At 39.6% G+C, this 25,034-nt stretch overlaps 1 protein-coding gene across 1 annotated transcript in view; it reads left to right on the forward strand.

Annotated features, from left to right (window-relative positions):
- Positions 1-25,034, forward strand: part of EXT2 (exostosin glycosyltransferase 2) — a 76,883-nt gene that overhangs the window by 34,981 nt on the left and 16,868 nt on the right. Inside the window, exons 8-10 of the mRNA XM_061343606.1 lie at positions 1,584-1,715; positions 13,634-13,823; positions 24,094-24,260. Coding sequence (XP_061199590.1) covers positions 1,584-1,715; positions 13,634-13,823; positions 24,094-24,260 — 489 coding nt within the window. The remainder of the gene's footprint in view (positions 1-1,583; positions 1,716-13,633; positions 13,824-24,093; positions 24,261-25,034) is intronic.

Raw genomic sequence — 25,034 nt, forward strand, 5'->3', positions numbered from 1 at the left:
ATAGAGTAGAGTTTTAGGGCCAATATTTCAGCAATAGGTCTTTAGTTCTGAACCCCATAGCTTGCACACAGAGTAAAGTACAAGGTAGAACGTGTGAATATGTGCAAATTCGTCTGTGAACTTGTATTTTCCCTATTTGTAATCTTTCCTGTACCCTGTTACTTAGCATAGGAATGCATCAGCACAAGGTCTGCATATTGGAATCACTCTTTGTCTTCTATTGAAGTACTGTCTTGCAGAGTGAGACATACTGGTAACTTGTTAACAACAGCTAAATGAGAGTTAACTTTGGTTCATAGTACCAAGTGTGGCATTCCTCCAGAGGCTTGGCATTCCTTCAGTAATTTAATACGCTAAATAATATGGTTTAATATTATCATAGTATATGATTAAAGCCTTTTTGCTGTTTAAGGAATCTGTGGCAAGAGTAATATAGCACTTGCCCAAATTTGCATGTTGTCTTCAGTGGTTACATTCTGGCTCTGAAAGCTTCTTATGCTTCCAGTGAATGCAAAAAAGCCTTTTAATTGCTCTATGACTAGATGCAAAACACACTCTTACATCTGATACTGAACCATGAGGAGATTGCAAGTTAAATTACCTGCTGGATGCTTCAAGGTGCTGGAGTTTCCTCAAGGAAAATGACATTGAAATGAATTCATATCTCTTGGGACGAAACTCCTGAATTGCATTTGCTAGCAAAGTGTGTTTCCTTCTGGGTTGGAGGGACCTACAGGATCATTGGATGGTTCTAGGCATTTCCAAAGGATGTTTACATCTCTAACAGAGAATCAGTTAAGTCGGTGTTTTCATTGCCAAAACCCTGTTTTTCTTCCAGCATTTATGAGTTATACAGAAACTGGGACAAGATTACAACTTGCATGACAGGGACTTAGCTGGAAGATGACTCATCTGTGCGATTCAGTACATCCGTGTATAAGGAAATCCCATTTCGTTTCAGTGGTTTTACACTATGCTGTAAATCAGATGAACAGTTGTAACAAATTGGCATACACACGTGCTTTTATGTAAAAACCTTAGCATGTACTTGTATAATATTTGTTTTCTGGAAGACTTGGGAAGGTGTTAGTTTGGTTCATGAGCACTGACATTCTCCAGCTGATCAGCTGTCTCGAATACTGATGTTAAAAAGTGGCTTCTTTTAGGCTGCATGCTTTTGTTTGGCTGCTTAGCTGCCCTGTGGATTCCTCTGCCATGGGAAAACAGAGGATAACAGCAATTTCTTTTATGGTTAAACTGCATTTGACGTTTTTCAAGAGGGAAACATATGACTAAAGTGTGAAAGTAATCGATTCCTTCAAGTATTCTCATTCTATTCAATCACTTGCAAAGCATTGCTGCTGCTTCCTTTTATTGGCTGCAAATCCTGGGTTTTGGGGAGTGGAGCTGAGTTTGAAGCCTTCAGGCTCTATGGAAATATCCTAGCTACAATAAACATGCCTCCTAATTTAATCTCCACCTTACACATTGACTGCATGGAACATATCATGCATGGCAAGCCAGTATTGATTATTAAGCAGTGGATCTGTGCAGTGTGACAGTGAACTTTATTCTCTTTACAGGCAAGGTGGTTCTGGGAAGCATATTTTCGATCAATGAAAGCAATTGCTCTTGCTACTCTTCAGATTATCAATGACAGAATTTACCCATATGCTGCCATTTCTTATGAGGATTGGAATGATCCCCCAGCTGTGGTAAGCAAATTCGTTTGATTTACTCATAAAACAAATTGTAGGTTTGTTGGGTTTTTTGCCTTGTATGAAAGGTATGTGCTGTGAAACTTGGTAATAATTCTGTGGGTGCGTGTTTGTGTATGTGTTGTGTTGGTAACTTGCACAGATGAAGCTAATATATTTTATGACAATTGGCAAAATAACCAGCAGCGCATTTTATATCCTGACAGTGAAATGCAAACTTTTTCCTTTTGCTATTGCACACACTAAATTGCTTGCTGTTTATTTCTTCTTGCTGCCTGCATCTACACACACACACACTTCTTTATTCCTATTGGATTTAGAAGCTGAAGCTTAGTCATCTTAAAAATGAATCAACTGCAGTGGAAATACTGAAGACCTTAAACAGTCTGCAAGGCTTTTTCCTGTAATTCTGATGAAATAGCTAATTCTTCCTCTGCCTACAATTTTCTCCATGTTATTTCTCTGTAATTTCTCTTATAAAGACACTGATGATCAAAGTTGTGCTGGGGAATTCTGTTTTCCCTTTAAAGGAAAAGAAGTTTCACTGTTTGAACCCACCTCTGTTCAGAAGAAACACTGGAGTGTTAATTAACCTTCTGCACCAAGCAGCTGGTTCTGATTTTTTTACTATATAAAAGCCTGCAGATGATTTTCACTCATAATCAGTTAATTTTCTCTGTGTCAAAATATAAAACATAGTTTTGTTTTACTAATAAAACCAAACTTGTTAACTGTTTGGCTTTATGATGGTGTAGACAGTTTCTCTGCAAGCTGGGTAGGAGCTCTTAGCAGCAGAATGTGTTTTACTTTAAACCCTTCATCCCAATAGTGTGAACAGTTGCTGACAAAGAGTTAGAAGCTCATTGCTGGCTTTCAGAAGATGATTTTCCGTGGCTTAGCCAAAGGCATTAATAATCTATTGCTTCATTGCCTAAAGAGAAAATGTGGCACTTGCCAGTAATTAAGGAAGAAATTAAGCTGCACAACATGTGCTTCACAAGAAGGGGATCAGAGCATCTTAATACTATTAGACGATGTTAGCAGAACACCTTGAAACAGGAAGAAAGTAGGTTTAGGATTACTCAGTCTTTATAGGGGATGCAAACCCATCTTCTCCTGGGTTCTCTCTCTCCATTTCTGGGGAAGCCAGTCTTACTCTGAACAACAAGCAGGCTCCTTTTTCTCCTTTGTTTTTAATATACACTTGGAAAAAACATTTATGTTACTCATTCAACCTAGAGGTTCTTGGGCAGAAGGTTTACGACCACAGACACAGCAACATACAGAACAGAACTCTGTAACTGTGGAGGAATACAGAACAGGAATACCGTGCTAGGGAAGTACAAGGAGTGGGCAGGAATATTGTCTCAGTGAGCAGTTGCAAAGAGAAGTTAAAGGCTGTCTGCAATTAAACAGGGTGGAGTTTGTCCAGGATGTTGGAGTTAACACCTCATATCGTGACTCTCATGCCACGAATGGTCAGTTCCTTGGTGGGTTTATGTCTCAGCTGAAAGAATTTGATGTTTATTCTAGTCTATGAAAATTGCTTAATATGTGCATGCATTCACTTCTTGCTTCAATATGAAACAGCAATGTCATTAAAGGTTCCTTTATGGGCTGTGTAAGTTCCATATTAGCCAGCAACAGAGAATGCTTGTGATTGTTTCTCAGAGGGTCAGTTAAAGAAAATGGAATTCAGATCAGGAATTGTTCAAGGGCAGTTTACATTTGTAGAAGAGCAGTACCCAATTCTATGGTATCTGTAACTGGGGGGTTTGATAGCTACTTCTTCCATCAGCCTTTCTTTTTTATTTAAGCCAGCTAATGCTATTTGGGTTTGACCCTTGTTCTTTCATTTGAAGCAAATAACTGGAGTCTTCTCCAATTTATCTTTGAGATTTTTAGGTTTTCTTTCTCTGACTTTATTTTATCTCTTTAAGAAGAGAGCATATTACAGCTGTGATCTATAGGAGAGCATATTTTTCAGGACTTGGCTAATTTGTAACTTCAGCCAATTTAGAAAATAGAATAATTTAGGTATATACAGTATCTGCTGATACAATGTCGATTTCATAATAGTTACTTTAATTCTTTTAAATAATTGATTTCTTTTTAATAGCTGTGCTAGTCAAAATTCCACAGTTGGTGTCTGCTTGTGAGGGCAGTCATGGTGCACTTGAGCCTGAGTATGTTTCTCATCTAAGCTGGTACCTAATGTCCATTCACAGCACTGTTACAGTTTCTGGTAAGCCTGGATAAAACATTATAGCTGGAAAGCAGGTATGCAAGTACGTTGGAGGTAGGGGAAGATGCCAACTGTATCCTCTAACTCTGATAAGAAAACAGAGTAACTAAAGATGGCTTGAATATGTTCCTTATTTACAGGAAAATTGCCATATTTTTCTGTAAATAAACCCCAAGACTGAAGCTTTTATAGAGGATTATTTCACTTCAGCCCCAGGGCCAGGGTATGGATAACTGTTAAAATGAAGCACCTGCGAGTTAACATTAACACAACAGTGAAATGTGTGAGTAACTGGGTGTCATAAATTCTTATGTTACTGGCCAGAGCGGTACCTCCAGAACTTGCCATGTGTATTCTGCCTTCAAACTTAGCCAGCTCAGCACCCAGTTCTTCCAGCTCTGCTGCTTGTTCCTTGTGATGCTGTGGTCAGTAAGGATTAATGCAGTGCTCATCTGTATGTTCTTGTTCCTGTTACATGGCTTAGGTAGAAACATGCAGTTGCAGAAGACTATGTAGAAGCTGTTAGCAGATGATCAGAAGGTGCAGAGGTGCAATCACCATTTTAAGGCAAGATGCTTACAGCACAGAAATCCCTGTGCTCTGAATAGTGAGGGTTGAAAATGAGAGCATGGATTTGCCTATGGAATATTTATACAGGAAATGCCAGCTTTAATGGGTTTATGAGCTTACTTGCTAGGAGAAAAACACCTTTCTGACAGACAGAAGGGTTTGCTGTCTGTGCAAGGTCATTGTGCAGAGGAGGGTCCTTAGCTAGAAAGAATCCCTGGCCATACTTGCTTACCTGCCTGTCTCCTTGGTTTAAGGATTCTTTTTCTTTGAGTGCTTATAGGGTTTAATTTTGCTTAATATGTCATTAGGATCCTGAGAAGTAACAGAAAACAGTATCCTGGTTGCTAAATATTTGCTTCCAATATTAAGATTCATCATCTGATTTCAGTCTATTTCCTGTAGACTGAATATCTATTATTATTTTGATAACAGTGCAGTGGAATTGGATCTGAGTTAGCAAACACTGAAGAGATTACAGCCTGTAAGTATGATATGTGACAGATTTTTAAGAGCCTCAAACACTGAATGATGTTTGTAACAGCAGCACCTATGAAGAAAAAGCTGCACCTTTCACAGAAGGCTGCCTCAAGTTTGATGTCACTTGCAAAGCAGGAGCAATAGGCACTTATGGCTGTTTTCTGAAGCTTTTCTCTTTGTTTTATTTTTAACTCTTGATACACAAGATTTGAGTATCAGGAGTTTGACTCTTGATTTCTCAGATTAGGAATGAGGACATATCTGCAAGCATAGTAATGATTACATTATCTTATCAGCAAAATTGTACTGATTTCTTTGTATCTGAGGGAATGGCTCTTATCTTGGACAGCATGGAAGTGATATTTGCTCATTTAAAATCAGTGAAGCATGCTCATGGCTAGGTCTGCATACAGGTAAGGATGGTCAGAGGATGATCAGGGGACTGGAGCACCTCCCGTATGAAGATAGGCTGAGAAAGTTCGGGCTGTTCAGCCTGGAGAAGAGAAGGCTGTGTGGAGACCACAGAGGAGCTTGCAGTGTCTGAAGGGGGCTACAGGGATGCTGAAGAGGGACTCTTCATTAGGGACTGTAGTGATAGGACAAGGGGTAATGGGTTGAAACTTAAAAAGGGAAAGTTTAGATTGGATCTAAGGAAGAAGTTCTTTACTGTGAGGGTGGTGAGGCACTGGAATGGGTTGCCCAAGGAACCTGTGAATGCTCCATCCCTGGCAGTGTTCAAGGCCAGGTTGAACAGAGCCCTGAATGACATGGTTTAGTGTGAGATGTCCCTGTCCATGGCAGGGGGGTTGGAACTGGATGATCTTAAGGTCCTTTCCAACCCAAACCATTCTATGATTCTATGACTCTATAAGCCTTATTCCTGTTCTCCAGATACTTCTCAAGTCTCAACACAAAGAAACACCAGCCCACCTTGTGTTGAGTCTGTAGTTTCCCAAACACTTTTAACCACACTAAGCAGGTACTGTTGCCAAAAGAAGCAGTCCTGCACTTTCGTGCACTTGGATGGCGACTTCTCTCTCAATGTGCTACCTTCTTTTTGAATTTTCTAATTCCTTTCTGGTGAATTAATAAATTTCATTATATAAAAATGAAACAGCAAAAGAAAAAAGGTTGGAGGGAAATGGAAGGGAAAAGGGAGCGGGTGGCTGGAAAGCTGCTTTATTTGGCATTAGTTTGGTTTATATTGGCTCAAAGTTATTAGTGAGACTGTTGCCTGAGTATCTTCACCACTGTGTGGATACAGCAGCAGTACAGGGTGTTTTTTCAGCAGGAAGGACTATAAGGTACACAGAAGATAAATGAATATGCAGTTAATTCGTTAGTTAGTACATTGCATTGAGGAGCTGATCTGAGCAGTTTTAGGTGTTTGTATGGGTTAACTGAAGACTCTTTGGCTTTTCTATGCTTAAAAAAATGCATTCTCAAATGGATTATTTTCCTACTCACCCATTATCCTGTTGAGGAAGTGGAAGACTAGTAGCATATAACAGACTAATATGTTATGGAATAGTACTTCAAATAGTACAACAAAAATGCATTACAAGCTATTTCTTCCTTTTAATGAAGAGGGGCAAATGATGTTTTCAGGGCCTGAAATTCATTCTTGGACCACTTGAATCCTTTATCTCAGCCTTTTGCTGCAAGCATGGGAGTTTAGTGCCTTTTGTATTTCTTGGCCCAAGCATTATCCATTAGGCAGAGACAATCAGTTACATTCAAGTAAACCAGAAAATGACCACTTCCATGGTGCGCACTGTGATGATTACCAGTTTGAGCTGGATTCGAACTAATGACCTGGGTTTGAGATGTGATATGTTATCTTCAATTGAATACTTTGTTATGCTCTAATAGAGGTAATTTGCTTTCTCACTTATGCTTCTTTGTAGATCATTTCAATTCTCCTCTTGGTTTGCATCATTCCTTGCCAGCATGTCGGTTTCTGAAAAATGAGGAAGACAAGGTTTTTCCAAAGTTTTTCAGTTGCTTTTGTTGAAATTCTGTCAAGACTGTTTAGAATGCAGACCTATAAAACATGGAAGGTTTTGTTTGACAGGGGCTGCTTTTGAGCTTTGACCTTGGATACAGACCATAGTCTGAGAATCACTTGAGAATATCACTATGCCGAACAATAAACATACCAGATTTCATTTCTTCCAGCAAGGCAGAAAGCAGCATCATCATTTGGTTCAAACTAAATCAGCCAAATTAACTTAGTTCAAAATGTGCCATTCATTTAGCACAGCCTAATAAGATGTTCATTTACACAATACTTTGTGAGCTTCTGCCAATGACCAGGCACTTGACACTTGTTAAACAGCTGAACTGTTTCTAAACTCTTTGGCTAGTATTTTACAGCCCTCCGCCTCCAGATAATGCCACTGTTACAACTGTACTTCCATCCCATTCCTCATCTTCAGAGCATTAAGCAAATAGTGACATATACTTCTTTATTAACCTGTAAGTGAAAACAGGGTAACACCTTTCTGGGCAATGCACATCTACTATTCTTTCCATTGGACAATACTAGGTTTCTGTTCCTGCTGTATTTCCAGTTACCTCATTTGAATCAGCTGGGTGAAATTTTCCTTTATTTATTTTGTTAGAAGGTAGGTATTCTTTCTTATGCTAAATAAAGTTCAGTTTATCAGTATGTTTTTCCAGTGTTAATATTAGGGAGAAGTTGAGTATGACGTATATTCTGCTACAAGTATTGCCATTTCTCTGTCTCTGTGAAACATGATTTAACAGTTGGTTCTTTAACTTGCCTGCAGAGATTAGGATTCTTCTCTTACCCAGTGGTAGATAACCTCACAGTTATCCTATGGTGTATGGCTAGTATCTAATGTGTAGGTTTATTTCCATTGTAAATAGTAATCTTTGAGGCATGAACAACCAATTGTTGAATTTGGTTGACAGAACCAGAAGCTAGATCTCATGGAATCATAGAATAGTTTGGGTAGGAAAGGACCTTTAGGTCATCCAGTTCCAACCCCCCTGCCATGGGCAGGGACACCTCACACTTAACCATATCACCCAAGGCTCTGTCCAGCCTGGCCTTGAACACCACCAGGGATGGAGCATTAACAGCTTCCTGAAATGGGTTGCCCAGGTTGGACAGAGCCTTGAGTGAGATGGTTTAGTGTGAGGTAATAGGGCTTTGTTGCTTTAGCTTCCATAAATCATCTTTTCAGTAGTCACTGTCTTTTCTGGCTTTGAGAGTATGAAAGTTATTTTAAGCTCCGTTTTCCCAATTCAATTTATGTCACACCCTGGCTTTTTTGGGTCAGAAGCTTCTACCTTGACTTTCACCAGGGGAAAGGGGAAAAAAGAAGGAGAGAGAGAGAAAGAAAGAAAGAAAGAAAGAAAACCCACAAAACCCAGGAATCTTCTTCATGGTTCTCTTTCAAATTGTTCAAATATTCTCATAAAAGTTATAATGTTACAATATTCTTCCAGTAGAATGGCAAGAAAATTGATTTAGGCATTCCAAAAAGCAGAACTATTATGGCAGCTGTAAATATGAACTCAGATCTTGACTTCTCACTGCAGATCTATTCCTTTGACACGTTATTAAAATCAAAGTGTTGAAGAGAAGAGCCTGAAGCTGTGGGTTTTGTTATAAAAGAGTGTATCCAGCCAATGGATTCCTTCAGAAGGGCTCAGGCAGCTGATTAGATTTAAGTGGCTAAAAACAAATATGCTGAATAACTTTGTGTTACATTTATGTGATGTACTTTGGCAATCATAAGTCACCATTTGTAGCAGTACCACTTTTTATCACTCAAGAAGGAACAGGTAGAAATTCCTGTCTGTCTTGTAGCTAGTATTTTTTGGAGGAGGGTTTATAGTCTCCACCAAAACATGAATTGATGGCCACTGCAACTTGGCTTGTGATTTTGTGGAGTGTAAGCACTATGGTTGGTTCTGGAGAAGGGGGTGAATTCCTTTGGTTTTGCCCTATGACCATTTGAGGATGGGAAGCATGATGAAATACTTTTTGAAAGTATTCAATAGAAGCTTAGCATGAATAACTGGAGCAAAATAGAATAAATCAAGGTGGGTTTTTTTTCGGGTCTGGTAATTCATAATTGAAACCACATTGAGGTTTGATTGATATTCAGAACAAACCGGCTGAAAAAGCCTTACGCACAGAGGCAGGGGATATATCTCTGTTTTGCTTAGGTGTATAGAACTGCTTAGCTACTGTTGAAGTTCAACACACTGTTGTCCTTACCTCTGTGCTTTTAAAAGGCAATCAGTTGTTGCTCAAACTGTGTGGTTTCACTAATCTGTGGTTACAACAAGGAGTCTAGCTAATTGAGAATAAAACACATAACGAGGAAAGCCTACTGTCCTCTTCATGGGAGCAATGAAATTCTGTTATTCTAAAGTGTTGCTGCTGAGTTTTCTCATGAAATGATAGCTGGGAAGTTCTTGACTCTCTTCTGTGATACAGGACAGCCTTACACGGTCTGGTTTTCCTAGAGACCATTCTGGGATGCAGTTTGTAATGTGTCTGCTGCATCTTTCTTCAAGTCTCTTTCAGTGGTGCTGAGTGTGCACCAAAGTAATTTTGGGATAGGACCCTATGTTATGTCTGGTAGTTTGCCAATACCTTTGAGGCTCTGTGGCATTTGTTATGATTAACCACTTCTCGGACCAGCTGTGTTCATTGGCATCTTGAAGCTCCCATCTATCTCACTACTGTAGCCTGCTAAGAGCAGTCTGTTTAGAACTTCCCTGCTAACTTGAACCTGAAGACTCCATATTGAGTCCAACTTTAAGCATCCCATGTAATGAGAATTCAGCTCCCTTGATACCTTGTCCTTAATGTATTAGCTTTTCCTAAAATAGAATCGAGTTGGTTTTACTGACGAAGAGGTAGGGCAATATTTGATGTATTTCTAGTAAAGGAAAGTGTCTTATTTCTAAGGCATTATTACACATGCATTTTGGTGGATAGCATGCACAGGACACCTGCAGTAGTATGAATCCTTCCTCGTATACATACCCATTTCTGAATTCTCTCTCCACTGCTTCAGGTTATACCTAAGTTCTCACTGTCATTCAGGTCCCACTACTATGGATATTCATGTGAACTGCAAAGAGCTGTCAGGTGATTGAGACTGTAAGACTTAAGTGACATGAGATTACTCTTAGGAAACTGGCATTTGAACTTGATCCTTTTTGCCTATATGAACAACCTATTAATCTTCTATTAATTATCCTGGCTCTTCAAATGATATTAGTGAGAGTGAAGGGTTGTCTTATCCACAGCTGAGTGTCAGCACTTTGTCAAAGAAAGGTGACGGATGATCCAATCCACTGTTGCTGTTTGCTCTTCTCCCTGAAACTTCCTCTGAATTTCCATGAGGAATGTTAATAAAAATGGGACTGGAGGGAATGTTCCCTCACCACTTGATTTCTTGACTACTGCCTGGGAAAACCCATCCCTATGTCATTATCCACTTCATGCTTTGCTGCCATAATAGAGATTTAATTAGGTTGCTGTTGAATTAACCCCTCTATGGTTGCTTTTCCCAAGCAGAAATCTGGAAGACTTTAGCAAATTATGGAGGCTTGAATTTGCCCGATTTCCTGCAGAAAGTGGGGTCAATAGGTCTCAGACTGTAGACACACTCTTCAGGCAGGCAGCAGGGGGTTGGCTCTTAATGGCACTTGAGAGATGCTTAATTGCCTTTTTGAAATGTTTTTCTCAAATGAGAGGTATGGTTCTCCCATCCATTAGTGTGTGTCTACAGGCCTTTCCCTCCCACTGTCATCTTTAGTAGGTGCATGAGCAAAAACACCTCAAAAGTTGCCTTAGTTTTCCTAAGTTATAAGCAGCAGGGGAGGATTTTCATACCTTTCTGAAAGTAGTAAATGTTGGAATTCAAGCAATGTACCTAAAACTTAAGGTTTTAAGAGAAGGCATGATACTTCAGGCAGATGTGCATGTGCTCACACACTTGCATCTGTATTTTTTTTCTGTAAGTAGCCAAAATACTCTTAGATGGCAGAGAAGGATTAGTGCTTTTCTAAAGGTATTATAGCAAGTAATCTGTTAGGAAATGCTGTTGCCAGAGAGAAAAAGTAACTAGAAAACCTTCAAGTGGGAGATACTAATTTAGGTGGCAATATTCACCCATAGTAAATAAAGCACTGTCCATAGTGTTCTACCAGTTACTACTACTTGTAGGGCAGAAACACAAGATTTTCTTGGCTCTCTGAGTATGATGTTAAACCTCTGCTTCAAGTATTAATGAAGAGAGGTTTCTGAAAGTTGTTTTAAGAAGCTGATCAACATTACAAGGGTCATTTGGGTGATAGCATTCTTGGGGTGGGGATTGTGTGGAAATGAATCTGTAACGTTTTGTTGAGATGGATTATACTCTGGTAGCATTTACATTGTGATTTGCTGGAGCAAAGTCAGAGGGCTGTCCCCATCTGCCACCAGTCATCTTGTAGAATTAGCCGAAGGATGTGTAATAGATTTAATTTTAGAAAACGCAATAATCTGAAAGCAGATTTGTTTCTGCGCATATCAGCTGCTGGAGTAATGGATATCTATTCCCTTCATCAGGAACTGTAGCGGTAGGACAAGGGCTGATGGGTTCAAACTGAAACAGGGAAGTTCAGGTTAGATATAAGGAAGAAGTTCTTTATTGTGAGGGTGGTGAGGCGCTGGAAGAAGTTGTCCAGAGAAGTGGTAAATGCTCCATCCCTGGCAGTAGTCAAGGCCAGGTTGGACAGAGCCTTGGGCAACATGATCTAATGTGAGGCATCCCTACCCATGGCAGGGGGGTTGGAACTGAATGATCTTAAGGTCCTTTCCAACCCTAACTGTTCTATGATTCTATGATGTATTTTCTGAACTGCTAAGTGTAGTCCTCTGCTGTGCCAGGTAGCCAATGTCCTTTTCATGAACCTACGTTCTGCCTTATCCTGTTACTATTCCTACATTATCCTATTACTCCTGTTGGGCTGAAACCAGAACTTCATGCTTTCCATTAGAAAACTCACAAACAGCTTATGCCGAATGTTACTTGTACCAGACCTGATAAAGTACGTGTAGCTGAAGACTACTCTGCCTTTCCAACTATTACAGGAAGCCTACTGAAAGGTATTACTCCTACTGACAAATCCTTGCCAGGAACATACCTTTAGACCATCCTGGATAAAACAGTACGTCGATGCTGTGCTTAACTTTAAGTGTCTTTTCCACCTCCAACCTTCGATGTTGTTGTGTTTGTAGAAGGAAATCGTATTCACATCATATTTTTCTCTCCTTTACCAAAATGGTCAAAAAGTTATGATCTCTTTTAGTAAATAAGCTCTATATACTCCTTGTCCTTGAAGTTACTCTAGTTAGAGGTGTCTAACCGCTAAACATGAGGAAGGTGTTTGCTGGGTGTATAAAGTAACCCAAAGACTAAATAAAGAAATGGAAAATTGCAAAGTTTATTTCCTGCTAATATGAACAGATAACTTTGAGTCTATAAAACTTGCATTGCCTTTTGATACAAGCAGTCTTGTGGTATGAGTTTAACTGGAGAGTCTTGCAGTATTTCTGTAAACTGTTGGCAGTTCCTAACCTCTTCTGAGTGGTCATAGTTTTTACAGGCTGGGATTCAAGACTTCCCTTCAAAACAGCATCACTCAGTTTCTGCTTTCCCAGCTCCCCTTTTCACCTCGTCCCAAAAGGTCTTGTTTTTCCCCTTTGCTTCTCTCTCCGACCCCTGCTTGGAACCTCATCTGGAATGGAAAAGTTGAGACTGAAATGCCGGCGCTTTCATTCCTGTCAAATGGTCCCTTCACTGCTTCCTCCCCCGTGTTGTCAGCTCCAAAGGAGGTTGGCACATCTAGTGAGAATTTAGTTGTCTGTCTTGGCTTCTGCCAGCTGAGCTGGCTTCCTTAGACTGGCAGTATATTGAAGTAAGACCTTTTAAAGTCTTAAAAGGGATGGCTTAGTTAAAATTCATGAGATGGCTCTCATCTTTGCATCTCATGCCTTCTTCTTTTTGTTTAATGTAATAGGTGTTTTTTTCTATCATTGAACAAACACAGTTTTATAGAAGCTAGTACATTATTCTTTTTAGTGCCTGCTTTCGCCTTTTTGGTTGGGTACATGTTTTATGCCAGGTTTATGGTTTCATTGCTTTGGTTTTGTTGTAAACCTTTTTTTTTCTTTTGAAATGGTGCTGATTAGGTTTCTCTTGGTTTATTGAGTCCTGACTATAAATAAGGTTGTCTTGGAATAGTGATTAGTAAATGAGAATTGAGTCATGCTAACTGGGTTCAAAATTGACCTTGGTTTTCCTTCTCCACAGGTCTATCTGCCCCTTCTACTTTAATTTTTTACTTAAAACCCCTCTTGTTTGCAACGTTACAGCTAGGCAAAAATGAAAATAAAGAAATAAATTTATTAAGAAATAAACTGGAATAAAGGTTTGGAGAAATCAATCTGCTTTATCTGATCAAATTCCATATCTGATGGTCTAGTCCTGGCTACATGAAATACTCGATAACGTAATAATTACTTCCTACTGTGGTAAGTCACTTCAATCAAATTGTTTACCTGTTTTCTTCTTTTCCTTCACAGAAATGGAGCAGTGTGAGCAACCCTCTCTTCCTCCCATTGATCCCACCTCAGTCCCAAGGATTCACAGCCATAGTTCTGACCTATGACCGGGTGGAGAGCCTTTTCCGAGTCATCACAGAGGTGTCTAAAGTGCCTAGTCTCTCCAAGTTGTTAGTTGTCTGGAACAACCAGAATAAGAATCCACCAGAAGGTAAGACCCCCTGGTAGGTGTGGTGGAGAAGGGTGCATCTGGTGGTAGCATTCTTATTTTCAAATGTTACAGAATGATCCTGCTTCTACTTAAGGTGTCTTTGAGATCTATTTCATGGATACTTCCAAAATAAGAAATTTGGAAATACTTGGATGAGAAAAGTTGAAGTAGATTAAAAGGGAAAAGCATTCCAGTGGTTGTGCTGCTAACTTAAAATCATAAAATGGTTTGGGTTGGAAGGGACCTTAAAGCTCACCCTCTTCCAACCCTTGTCAAGTGCTGGGATACATTCCACTAGAGCAGCTCGCTCCAAGCCCCTGTGTCCAACCTGGCCTTAAACACTGCCAGGGATGGAGCAGCCACAGCTGCTCTGGGCACCCTGTGCCAGTGCTTCACTACCCTCACAAGGAACGACTTCTTCCTAATATCCAACCTAAATCTCCCCTTTGTCAGTTTAAAGCTTTTCCCCCTTCTCCTGTCACTACACGCCCTTGTAAAAAGTCCCTCTCCAGATTCCTTGTAGATGCTTTACACATGAATCTGTCACTCTAATCTGAAAATGTGGTGGTTTTGTGGAACAAGAAATGTCTGCTAGCAGTACATGTTCAAAAAGATGCTAGATTGTGGATTCTGTCTGTAGGAACAAAGCCTGTTGTAAGGACTCTTCACTATGGAATTTTCTATAAAGAAGCTTCAGCTGCTGCAGGCTTCCACTCTTGGAAGTTAGCTATTTGTATAGCTGCAAGACACAAAGTAAAAATGAACCCCTGACCACTAGTCTCAATTTACCATCTTCTAACAGCTTCTCAGAGCCAAGCTATTGCTACCATTCACTTGGATCATTTGCCATTTTGGCAACTTGCTCCAGTTTTAAGCAGAGCAGCTTTACTGTTTCCTTTAAAAAGAGTCCTGAAATACTGCAGTGCAAGACACCTCAAGTTTAGTGGTTTATTCAGTGTTTTGCAATCCTTTAGAATGAGAGGTGTTGTAAACTGTTGAGAACTGGAATTTTTGCAATATGAAGGGTTTTTTCCTAAAAGCAAAAATGCTCTGGTGTTATATTCAGTTATGTGAGCACTGAATGTGCGTGGATTTAACCCAAATGGATTGTTTCCACATTTCCCTTGAGTGAGTCTGCGATACAGGAGAGTCAAAGGAAATCAGTCATTAGAATAATCTTTTTTTGTTAAATCCTTCTATTAATTTTGTATTTATAAATTCTTGAAACTTGAAGGGTGTTTGATTTTTTTACCACTAAGTCATAAACTAATTAAAAACCCCCACAACAATAAAAAACCCAACAAACTTTGCCTGTAGAGCTTAAAATCGTGGGTTTGAGAGCACAGTTGAAAGCAGTTTTGCCTTTACATTACCCTAAGCATTGCACTGAAGCAAATAATTGTAGTGTTCCTTTATTGCTGTTATAACCATTGTAATCTCTTGGCCTATGGCTAGAGAGGTCAGTTTGATTAGATGAACTTGTTTTATTCCAGATCCATGCAGGGCATTCCACTTGGCTCTTTGGCCAGTCTCTCGTTCAGTCTGTCTATTAGTGATCCTAATCCTTGGACTTCAAAGCTTCTGCTGTTTATAGCCTGTTAAAGCCAGGAAGTTTCTGATGGATTAGAGCAAGGAATGAGTTTGAAGTTTGTAATGTGCACCACTGTCACTGATAAAGTCTGGTTTATTACCCTACAGTAGTATCTGCTCTTTTATGGCTATTCGCTTTTAATTGGTTATAGTAAAGCTGAGGTGCTTAACCTCCTAGAGCATCAAGTGCTGTATTTCCTGGTCCTTTCCACGTAAGGGATGCATTTGGGTACAAAAGCAGATCTTGGCTTTTGTTACTGCAGCCGTTTTGTGCATTGGGTTTGTTTCGCCTGTGTAAGTGGGAGGGCTGAATGAAGGACATCCAAGTTATCTTCCTTAGTGATTGTGTGCAGTAAATTGAGAAGTGGATTTAGGTCTCCTGAGATGTAGCTGGCGTAGTGCCACACAAATATGACATGTGGCTGCTCTGCTCCTCTCCTTCCTCTGTCAACACCAGCAATACATTAGAACTGAAAATGACATTGTTAGCAAAGCAATATCTATTGGAAGTAGAGGGAATCCATCCCTAGGAATGGAAAGCTTTAAAGTACATGCAAATTGTAAAATTAACATTGATTTGGGGGTATTTGGTTTATTTATTTTTTAATGAAAGCTTATATACTTTTAATAATGCCTTTATGTAATGCAAGTCAGCAAACTCAGGACTTGAGATGAAACCAGAATAAACATGAAATATTCTCTTCTAAATATTGGACAAAAATGAAGATGCTGTACTGCTCAAATGTGCCATTCCATAAGATAAAAATCCTTTTTTGCTTTTCCCCAGCATTTAGTACAGTTTATGTGAAAAGACGCATTTGTCAGCATGACAAATGTTCTGTTGTGGCTGCTCCATCCCTGGCAGTGTTCAAGGCGAGGCTGGACACAGGGGCTTGGAGCAAGCTGCTCTAGTGGAAGGTGTCCCTGCCCATGGCAGGGGATTGGAACTGGATGAGCTTTAAGGTCCCTTCCAACCCAAACCAATCTATGATGCTATGAAAACACTTCCAAATACATATGTTTTCTGGTTGCATATCCATTAGATTAACTGGTTATTTCCATTTTGCATCTTTAGGAACTGGGGTACCCAGAGGTGAAGTCTTCACCATCACGTAGTAATGCAGCTTCAGGGCAAGGAATTGATTCAAGAAGGTTCTGTGCTTTGGCCTCTATTTCCTTGTTTGAATACACCACCTTCCCGTACTTCTCTATAGATACATGTAGAGGGGTGGAAGGTTTACTGTGTATTTTGAAGTTTGCTGAATCTGTGTGCCAAAGTAGGAATATTGTGTTTGAGTGAGCCTGGGAACCAAGGGTCTAATCTTTTGGGTTTGAATTCAAAATATGAGCAGAGTCTTAAAGAAAATAAATATCACAGGAACAGATAAATCTATGAGCAACACAGATACCTTGTAAAAACATTTGAAATGTGGAGTGCTTGTGATGGCAAAAATTGTGGAGTCATAGAATGCTTTGTGATGGAAAGGACCTTAAGATCATCCAGTTCCAACCACCTGCCATGCGCAGGGATGCTTCGCACTAGACCATGTCATGGGATCTTACGTGTGACATAGCAGAAAGGCAATACAAAATGCAATGATGATTTTGATCTAGAACCTTAAAGCTTCATATAATGAACTTGCTGATCTTAAGTGCTCTCTGGATTCAGGGGATTCAATCTCTGTGCTGTGTGTTTGGCAGAATTTTGCATATGTTGTCAGCCATACAGAGTGTGCAAGAATCCTCCCAATCCGGCAGTTAAGTCAGCAGACCCACAACTGCATATATGATATTAATGGAGAGATTAAATGCTTTGAAATACTCTGCATCCAGGGAAAGAAACTTTGGTGGTCCAGGTGCCTGTGGCTGGGAATATTTGTATAGACAGGATATTTTTCATTGTCTCCATCAACCAAATACCTTTGCCCTTTCATTTGTAGCTGGCTAAATGGCTAGTTCTGAAAGTCAAGAAAACAGTCTGTGATAGGAATTTCCACCACCATCTCATTGCATTTGATTCAGATGATGGAAGAAACCATTTTGTCTGCTACATCAATGGTATAAAAATATCTAAATAGTAAATAGTTAGTAAATACTCAACAAACTACAAATCATTTACCTTGATTCCTTTCTAGGTTCAGTTACAGAAGTGAAAAGTGTTCTAAAGCATCTGTACTTTCTGTGGTGTTCTATCAGGGGTGATTCTTGGATCTAATTTTCTGATACACTTGGAATAAGATACAAACTATAAGGAATAAGATACAGACTATAATGCTTATGGGTATTACTGCAGTAATCATCTTTGTGTTTCAATTTGATACTGTTAAAGAATGACACTGATTTGAAACATTGGGGATAAGGAACCTGAGCATTAGGAACATTTTGCAACGTTATTTCCAAGGAAACCTAGAAATCTACCCTAACAAACCCAACTTAACAAAACTGGACTTCAAATACTGTCCTAGAAACCAATATTCTGGTTTCTTTTATATAAAAGGAATTCTGTGCATTACAGTAGGCAAATATAAGCATTGTAATGCAAGTAGAAAGCACCAGACCTGAACAGGTAGTTCTAAGTTGAAGAAATTGAAATGCCTGAATAGAATTTGTTTCATTATTGCCATTATTGAAGGAGTTCTGTTAATAAATATATGTGATATAGAATGGTTTGGGTTGGAGGGCACCTTAAAGCTCATCCAGTTCCAACCCGGTGGCCAAAGGCAGGGATGCTTTCCACTAGATCAGAAGTGCTTGGTGATGTTTCTGACAGTGTTTTCAAACTTCAGATTCCAGCTAAGTTCTGCCATTCAGCCTTTGAGACTCAGATAGTACTTGTTAGGCTTCCATCATCCATGTTCAGTTAGCTGAATTCATACAGATTACTACAGAGCAATTAGAATAGAATCAGAGTTTATCAAAGGTCAGGGAGGTGAGCTAAGTGTGGCGTATGGGATTCTCTGCAACTGCAGGTACGTACAGAGAAGCGTATTTAGAGATGTGTTCTGCCAGGGTTTTTATTGATCTTCGTCTACCTTACACTACTTCTGGCAAGGTGTTTGCTTTTTATAGTTCCACGTGGGCTCCTCAGAAGTGTGGGAAGTTGGAGCCTAACATGAATTAGTACTCTGGTGCCAGGTTATCAGTAGTCATGAGCTATTCCTACCTGTTATTACTGAGAAAGTAAACCAGGAAAAGCATATTTGTATAAATAAGCAAAATGCCATTATTTTAGACAATAAGTGGATCTTTCTTTTATTTTTAATTTTAATTTAGCATATTGCTCCTAATACTGTCAAGCATTCAGAAGGTGTCCCTGCCCATGGCAGGGGTTGGAACTGGATGAGCTTTAAGGTCCCTTCCAACCCAAACCACTCTGGGATTCCATGATTATGAAATGGATGATTAATAATTACAGCAAGGAATTTCCTATATAAATGCACTTCTGTCTACTCACTAGATAGATAATAATCCACCTGCTGTTAAAGGACCCCTTCAGATACTGTTAGCTTCCCAGTTTCTCAGAAGCAAGGATGCAAAGAATGATGCTATTAAACATGATGGTGCCATTTCTCTTTGAAAACACATAGTACACTCCATAGAAATATTACTTTGAAAGGGCTTTTTTGATGTGAGAGGGTATTCCTTTAGTTTGTAATGCCTCTCTCTCATGATTGGCCTTCCTTCTCTTCCTTGTGGCTTTCACTGAACGTTGTAGCCCAGAAATGCATATGTAGAGGATGGGTGTTTTTTCTGCTCTTCTATATATGAGTGGTTTAAATGGGAGTATAATTACAAGACTTCTTCGATCCTGCTGTTTGTGGAAATCATCTTGGAATCATGGTTGGAAAATTTGCTGTGAGATAGCGACTTGCCCCACTTCCTGATGGGATTGTGGGCTGGCCAGATACACAGCCATGTACATTGTTGTTAAGGGATTGTAAGCCCATTATAAGTGAAAGCTGCATTTGGCAAAGCTGGGCAACACTGCTGATTTTGTGTTTAGAAGACCACATGCCGCTTTCTGTGGGCAGCTCCTGCAATCAGTGCCAAGAATGCCCTTGAGTCTTGTTGCCAAAGAGCAAGTGTGTTATTCAAACACTCTTCTCTCATAATTATGTCAGTATGATGTGCAATTGGAGGTGCCTGTCATTCTCTTCAGACTCTGTGTATACATAGACTTCTATGCACTCCATTTTCATACTTCACCTTTGTAATTTGCATCATGGAAGGTCCTCACTGGTTTTGAAAGAAGTGAGAGTAATTCCCAGGGCAAACAAGCATTTTACTTTTGCATTATAGAATCATAGACTGGGTTCGGTTGGAAGGGACCTTAAAGGTCATCTAGTTCCAACCCCTATGGGCAGAGACACCACTAGAGGAGGTTGCTCCAAGCTCCACCCAACCTGGCCTTGCTTAAAGGCCAAACCTATCCAACCTATGCTTAAAGCTTCTCATCCCATCTTTATGACTTCACTTGCCTTCTTGTCTCGGCTTCTTTTATCTTTGTAACTCTTTGTTAAATGATGTGGTACCCACATAGTGTAAGAATAAAGCATAAGCTTTTTCTTTGATTGTAATAAATTCTACTGAACTAAGACAGTATCCCCTATAAGTTTTGTTAGTGCTGAGGTTTCTCATTGCTTTCCAAAGAGTATCTGAAAAGAGCATGAGTATCTATGACAACATGGTCTTATAGAAGTGGCAGACCCTTTGTCTGACCTCTTTTTAAGCCACATTCCTGCTATGTGTAAAAGTGTATCCACTCTTCTTTTATGTTCTTTTAAAGTAAGTGCAGACAGTTTTAACCTTCCCCATGGATTATAAGACTTTGCCTTCTGAAGTAGCTGTTGTCTGTTTTGTTTTATTGACAACATATTTCTTTTGGAGCTCCTTCTTCAAGGCTAATTTTGAACACTTGAATCTGAGTGGAACCTGCTTTGTGATAGTCAGTTTTGCCTAGGCTACCACAGAGGTTACCCAGGTGGTGGTGTGTCATGCCATGGCATTTTCCCTGCCCATGGCAGGAAGCTTGGTACTAGATGATCTTTAAGGACCCTTCCAACCCAAACCATTCCATGATTCTATGATTTTATGACATATCCCATGGGCTTTCATCTCTGTAAGTGCAGCAGCTTTCAGTATCAGGTCAGCCTCTAAACATGCTGCGTGTAGTCTTACGCTTTCATTTTGCATGCTGCAGAGTAACTGGTACCCTAATGTCTTATTCAGAGTTTCTCCAAACTGATGGTGTTTTACCATTTACCATAAATTACTTCATTAACTGAAGTCCAAATTCAGAAACTCTGGATCATGTTTCTTAGTGACATACCTCTTTTTGAGAACTGGTCATTTTGAGAGACCTTCCAAGCCCTTAGTAAATCACGTGGATTTAACAGGATTTGCTGACATCTGAGATGCATGCTGATGAGAATTAGATTACGTCTTCATTTTTCATACACTTTTCATTACCTTTTCTTCTGTTACCGTGTTTTTATGCAAGTGGCATGTCTGTTAGTGAGCTATCAAACAGTGGATTTTCCAGAGAGCTTGAACTTTAAAGTGTCCATGCTTGTTTGCTTTTCCAAATCACTGGTTTTCAATCCTAGTGACTTTTCAGTGTATTCTTGCACTGAAATAAGACCTCTGTTGCAATTTGGTTCTCTTCTTTTTATGTGTAGCAGTTCTGTTAACATGTATAAAATTGTAAACTTTGTTGATGCTTATAAATACAAATTTACAAATGCATGCATAGCTTGAATGCTACCAAAACCCTTATGACAGTGTTTTGGGCATCTAGCAGGCTGCTTAAAATTACTTGATGCCAATACTTGGATTATAACTGGATAATTACAGACTATTAGCCAAAGGTCTTTATGTAGCTTGCAAGTGTGAAACAGTCTGCATTATAAGGCTATGATATGTCTTTGTGAGGTACATGTAACTGACTTGTAACTATGGATACTTGCATGTTGTATGGTAAACCTGTGAGAAAGCAGTGAGTTGACTTGAAAGTAATTTGCAATATGTGGTTCTAGACATCCAGCGGTACTGCCTCCTGTGATTAGGATGAGTAGTAAGATGAAAACTTGGAATCCTACTGGAATCACTGTTTCAGGTTATGGTTCAAGCAGGGGATTTCAAAGACCTTACAATACTGAGAATAAAATGAGTTCATTGCACTCTAACTGGAATCCATAGCTCTTCAACAACACTCTTGTGGCCCCAAGGCTCTTACAGTGTCTCTGCAGCTGCTGGCTGACTGTAACTTCCATGGGAGCACATCAGTAACATGATTGAATCCTTCCAGCTGGATTCAATGTCACACGCCACTCAAGTGTGCATTAGTGTTTGAGTTGATGCCTCTTGTCTCCTTCTAGAAGGAAAAGAAGTAAGTAAAAGTGAACAGGAACCTGCATACATGTTAAATACAGGCTGTGGTCTACAGGACCAGCCAGATAAAGGTAGACTTTATAGGTATTTTTTCAATCTCACAGGAAAGAACTCAGGGTAGGAAACTGAATACAGATTTGACCAGTAACTATCACTCTGTATTTTTTTCTCTTTTCTTTTGGCCACCCATGCATGCCAATCCTTCTTTCTAAACTTCAGCTCCAAGAAAAACTGACTTTTGAAGATTCTTTCTGTGGTTTGGAAGAACTGCTTTGTTTTCTCAGTAAAGCAGTATTTGGACTCTAGTGTCCCTAAACAGTGTGCAATTCTGAGTTTCATTTGAGTGTTGTGAGAGCTGTTAAATCTGAGAGATCCAGTGGCAATGAGGATGTGGACGCTCATTCCTGGGAGCGAGTTTAACTTGTACGTGTTGGAATGAAGCAGCAGCTCTTCTTTGGTAGTAGCTCCCTTGTGCAACATATTGACAGTGGAAAGAGGATAAAGCTGTCTTGGAAGCAGACCTGATTCTCGGTTATCATGGGATTGGAAGTCTCTGTATAATTGTGTTGCTTTGTAACCCGTTTGATTTTGGGGTTGTCTGTCATCCAACAGTTCTTTGGATCCTTTGGCTGAGAACACTTCCAGAATTTGATTATATATTATTGTTGACAAACTAAACCCATTTTCTAAGGTTAGGACTTCTCTTTCCTCAGCCCTTACAGTGGCTTTTTTCCTTGGCACCAATTTTACCTTCCTCTTTTCATTCTGAAAAAACACAAGTATGAATCGAATTTCCTCGTGCTATCTTCTGAACTTCTGTATTCACTCCCTGTGTACTAAGAGTTTACATTCAAGCTTCCTATTCTCATCCTGATGACAGTCAACAATCTTGCTGTCTACAGAGTTTGAGGCAGAAGGGCAGTCGGATTATCTGATTGACCTGTAAGTTTTGAGTCGCCACATCCCAGAATCATTTAGGTTGGAAAACACCTTTAAGACCATCTTTTCCTTTCAGTCCAGTGACTACTAACTTGAGTGCATCTTCTATCTTAATACCCAGCCTTGTTGAAAGCCAAGATGTACAAAATCAGCTGCTGTCCTTGGTAACTTCTTCCAGAGGTTAACCACTGTTACTATTAAAAATGCCTTCCTTATTTATACTTTGAATTTGCCTGGCTTTAGATTCCAGTCACTGTTTTTTGTTATGTCTTTCTCCAGTTAGTTGAACATATGTAGCATTTTTCATCCTGTGTAGGTACTTGTTAATCAAATCTTTTTGTTCCTTCTTTTAGTAAGCTAAACAGATTGATCTCCAAGTTCCACCATAAGGCATTTTCTCCCGCCCTTAAATAACATATGTGGTTCTTTCCTGCACCATTTCCAGTGTTTTCACGTGCTTGGAAAAATACAAACACCAGAATCAAACAGTATTTTACTATCTATGTGGCTATGTCTGCATACAGGGAAAAATTGCCCTTCACTCTCCCCCCATTTCTTACTACTTCCCATCTACATATGCAAAAAATGCCTTAATCCGTTTTGCCCCAGCAGTATGCAGAGTGCTGATGTCCCCTCTGACCCCTTAATCCTTTCCAGGAGGGAAAAAGTCACCTTGGTCCTAGTGTTCAACTGTGTATTGAGTTCTGTCAGTCTGTCTTTTTGTTCACCTAAACAGTTGCAGCTCTCTCAGCCTTTCCTCATAGGAGAGATGCTCTGGTACCTTCGTCATCTTCATGGCTCTTTGCTGAACTCTCTCCAGTATGTCCATGTCTCTTACACTGAGGAGCCCACAACTGGACCTCAGGGTTGGCCTCACCAGTGCTGAGTAGGGGGAAAGGATCACCTCCTTCAAGGTGTATCCTTATACATGTTTTCATTTGACTCAGAGAACAACTTATGAATTCTCTGAGTTGTTGCTTTGCAGTTAATAAAATCTTTAGTTAATAAAAAGTGTAGTATAATAAAACTTATTTTTCTCAGTACTTGATACAGTTAACATTCCTCTTCAACTTGTTTGTGATTGTAGACTTGCAGCTAGTGATTGTGTACTACTGTTTCAGGGCCTTGGAGCAACCTGGTCTAGTGGAAGGTGCCCCTGCCCATGGCAGGGGGTTTGAACTGGATGAGCTTTAAACTCCTTTCCAACACAAACCATTCTCACAGAATTGGCCATTAAGTATCTTTTGTTTAAGATGTGAAGAAATAAAGAGTAACGGGAAGCTAAGACAGATGTGCAGACTTGTTCAGGAGTATAATATTGCCTTTTATTTCTGTTCATTTTTCTCTCTAGAATCTCTCTGGCCAAAGATTCGTGTTCCTTTGAAAGTTGTTAGGACTGCAGAAAACAAGCTCAGTAACCGCTTCTTTCCCTATGATGAGATTGAAACAGAGGCAGTGTTGGCTATTGATGATGATATCATTATGCTAACCTCAGATGAACTCCAGTTTGGCTATGAGGTAAGTGAACCTTTTTTATGTCTCTTAGGCTGTCCTCTTCAACATTGCATGTGTGTGTAAAGTGGAGGAATCACTGCAGAGTCTGCTGATTCATATTCTTTCCTCTCTCTTTACTGTAACAGTTCAATGCTGACTGAAATATTTCTGCAGATAGTCATTGCTTTATGGAAAAAATAGCCAGCTAACAGAAAATTTTCAGTAACTGGCACAGTAATGCCAAGAGACTCCAGAAAATGTTGTGTAATTGCTGTAATGGGAACAGTCTGGAAGCTGAATTGCATTCTTCTTAACAGTTTCAAGGAGTTTTCAGACAAATCACAAGTGCTGTCCAAGTTAATGCGTCCTGATGGACATGACAAGTTTCAGAGATTAAGTGTTGGGAACAGAGGAGGCCCTTGAGGACATGCCAAAGTAAGGTGGAGTGCAGTGAAGGGAGGAACTGAAGAATGTCAAGGAGGGGACGCATGTATCATATGCTTGAAATGGCAAAGCTTCGACAGCTGCTGTTTTAATGAGGGTATCCACAAAAAGAAAGTTTGTCCAAATCAGTAACCATGGCAGTAAAAAGAGGTTGACAGTCTTCATGTCTTCGTTGGCATTTGTGTGTTAAAAAGTATGCTTACTTACAAGCAACACTCTTGTTTGCCTTCTAAAGCTTTGCTTTGAATGAGTTTTGTCTTCATTTGTATTTGAGTTTATGGCACAGTTCATAATCCGACCTTATTGTTACATGTGTGTATTTAAGACAAACATGCTGTATTTGTACATAAATCA

Source organism: Neopsephotus bourkii, unplaced genomic scaffold (genome assembly GCF_033783945.1).
Source record: "Neopsephotus bourkii isolate Nb327-2 ecotype Australia unplaced genomic scaffold, CSIRO-AGI_Nbou_v1 NB_1825, whole genome shotgun sequence".
NCBI classification, from domain to species: Eukaryota; Metazoa; Chordata; class Aves; order Psittaciformes; family Psittacidae; genus Neopsephotus; species Neopsephotus bourkii.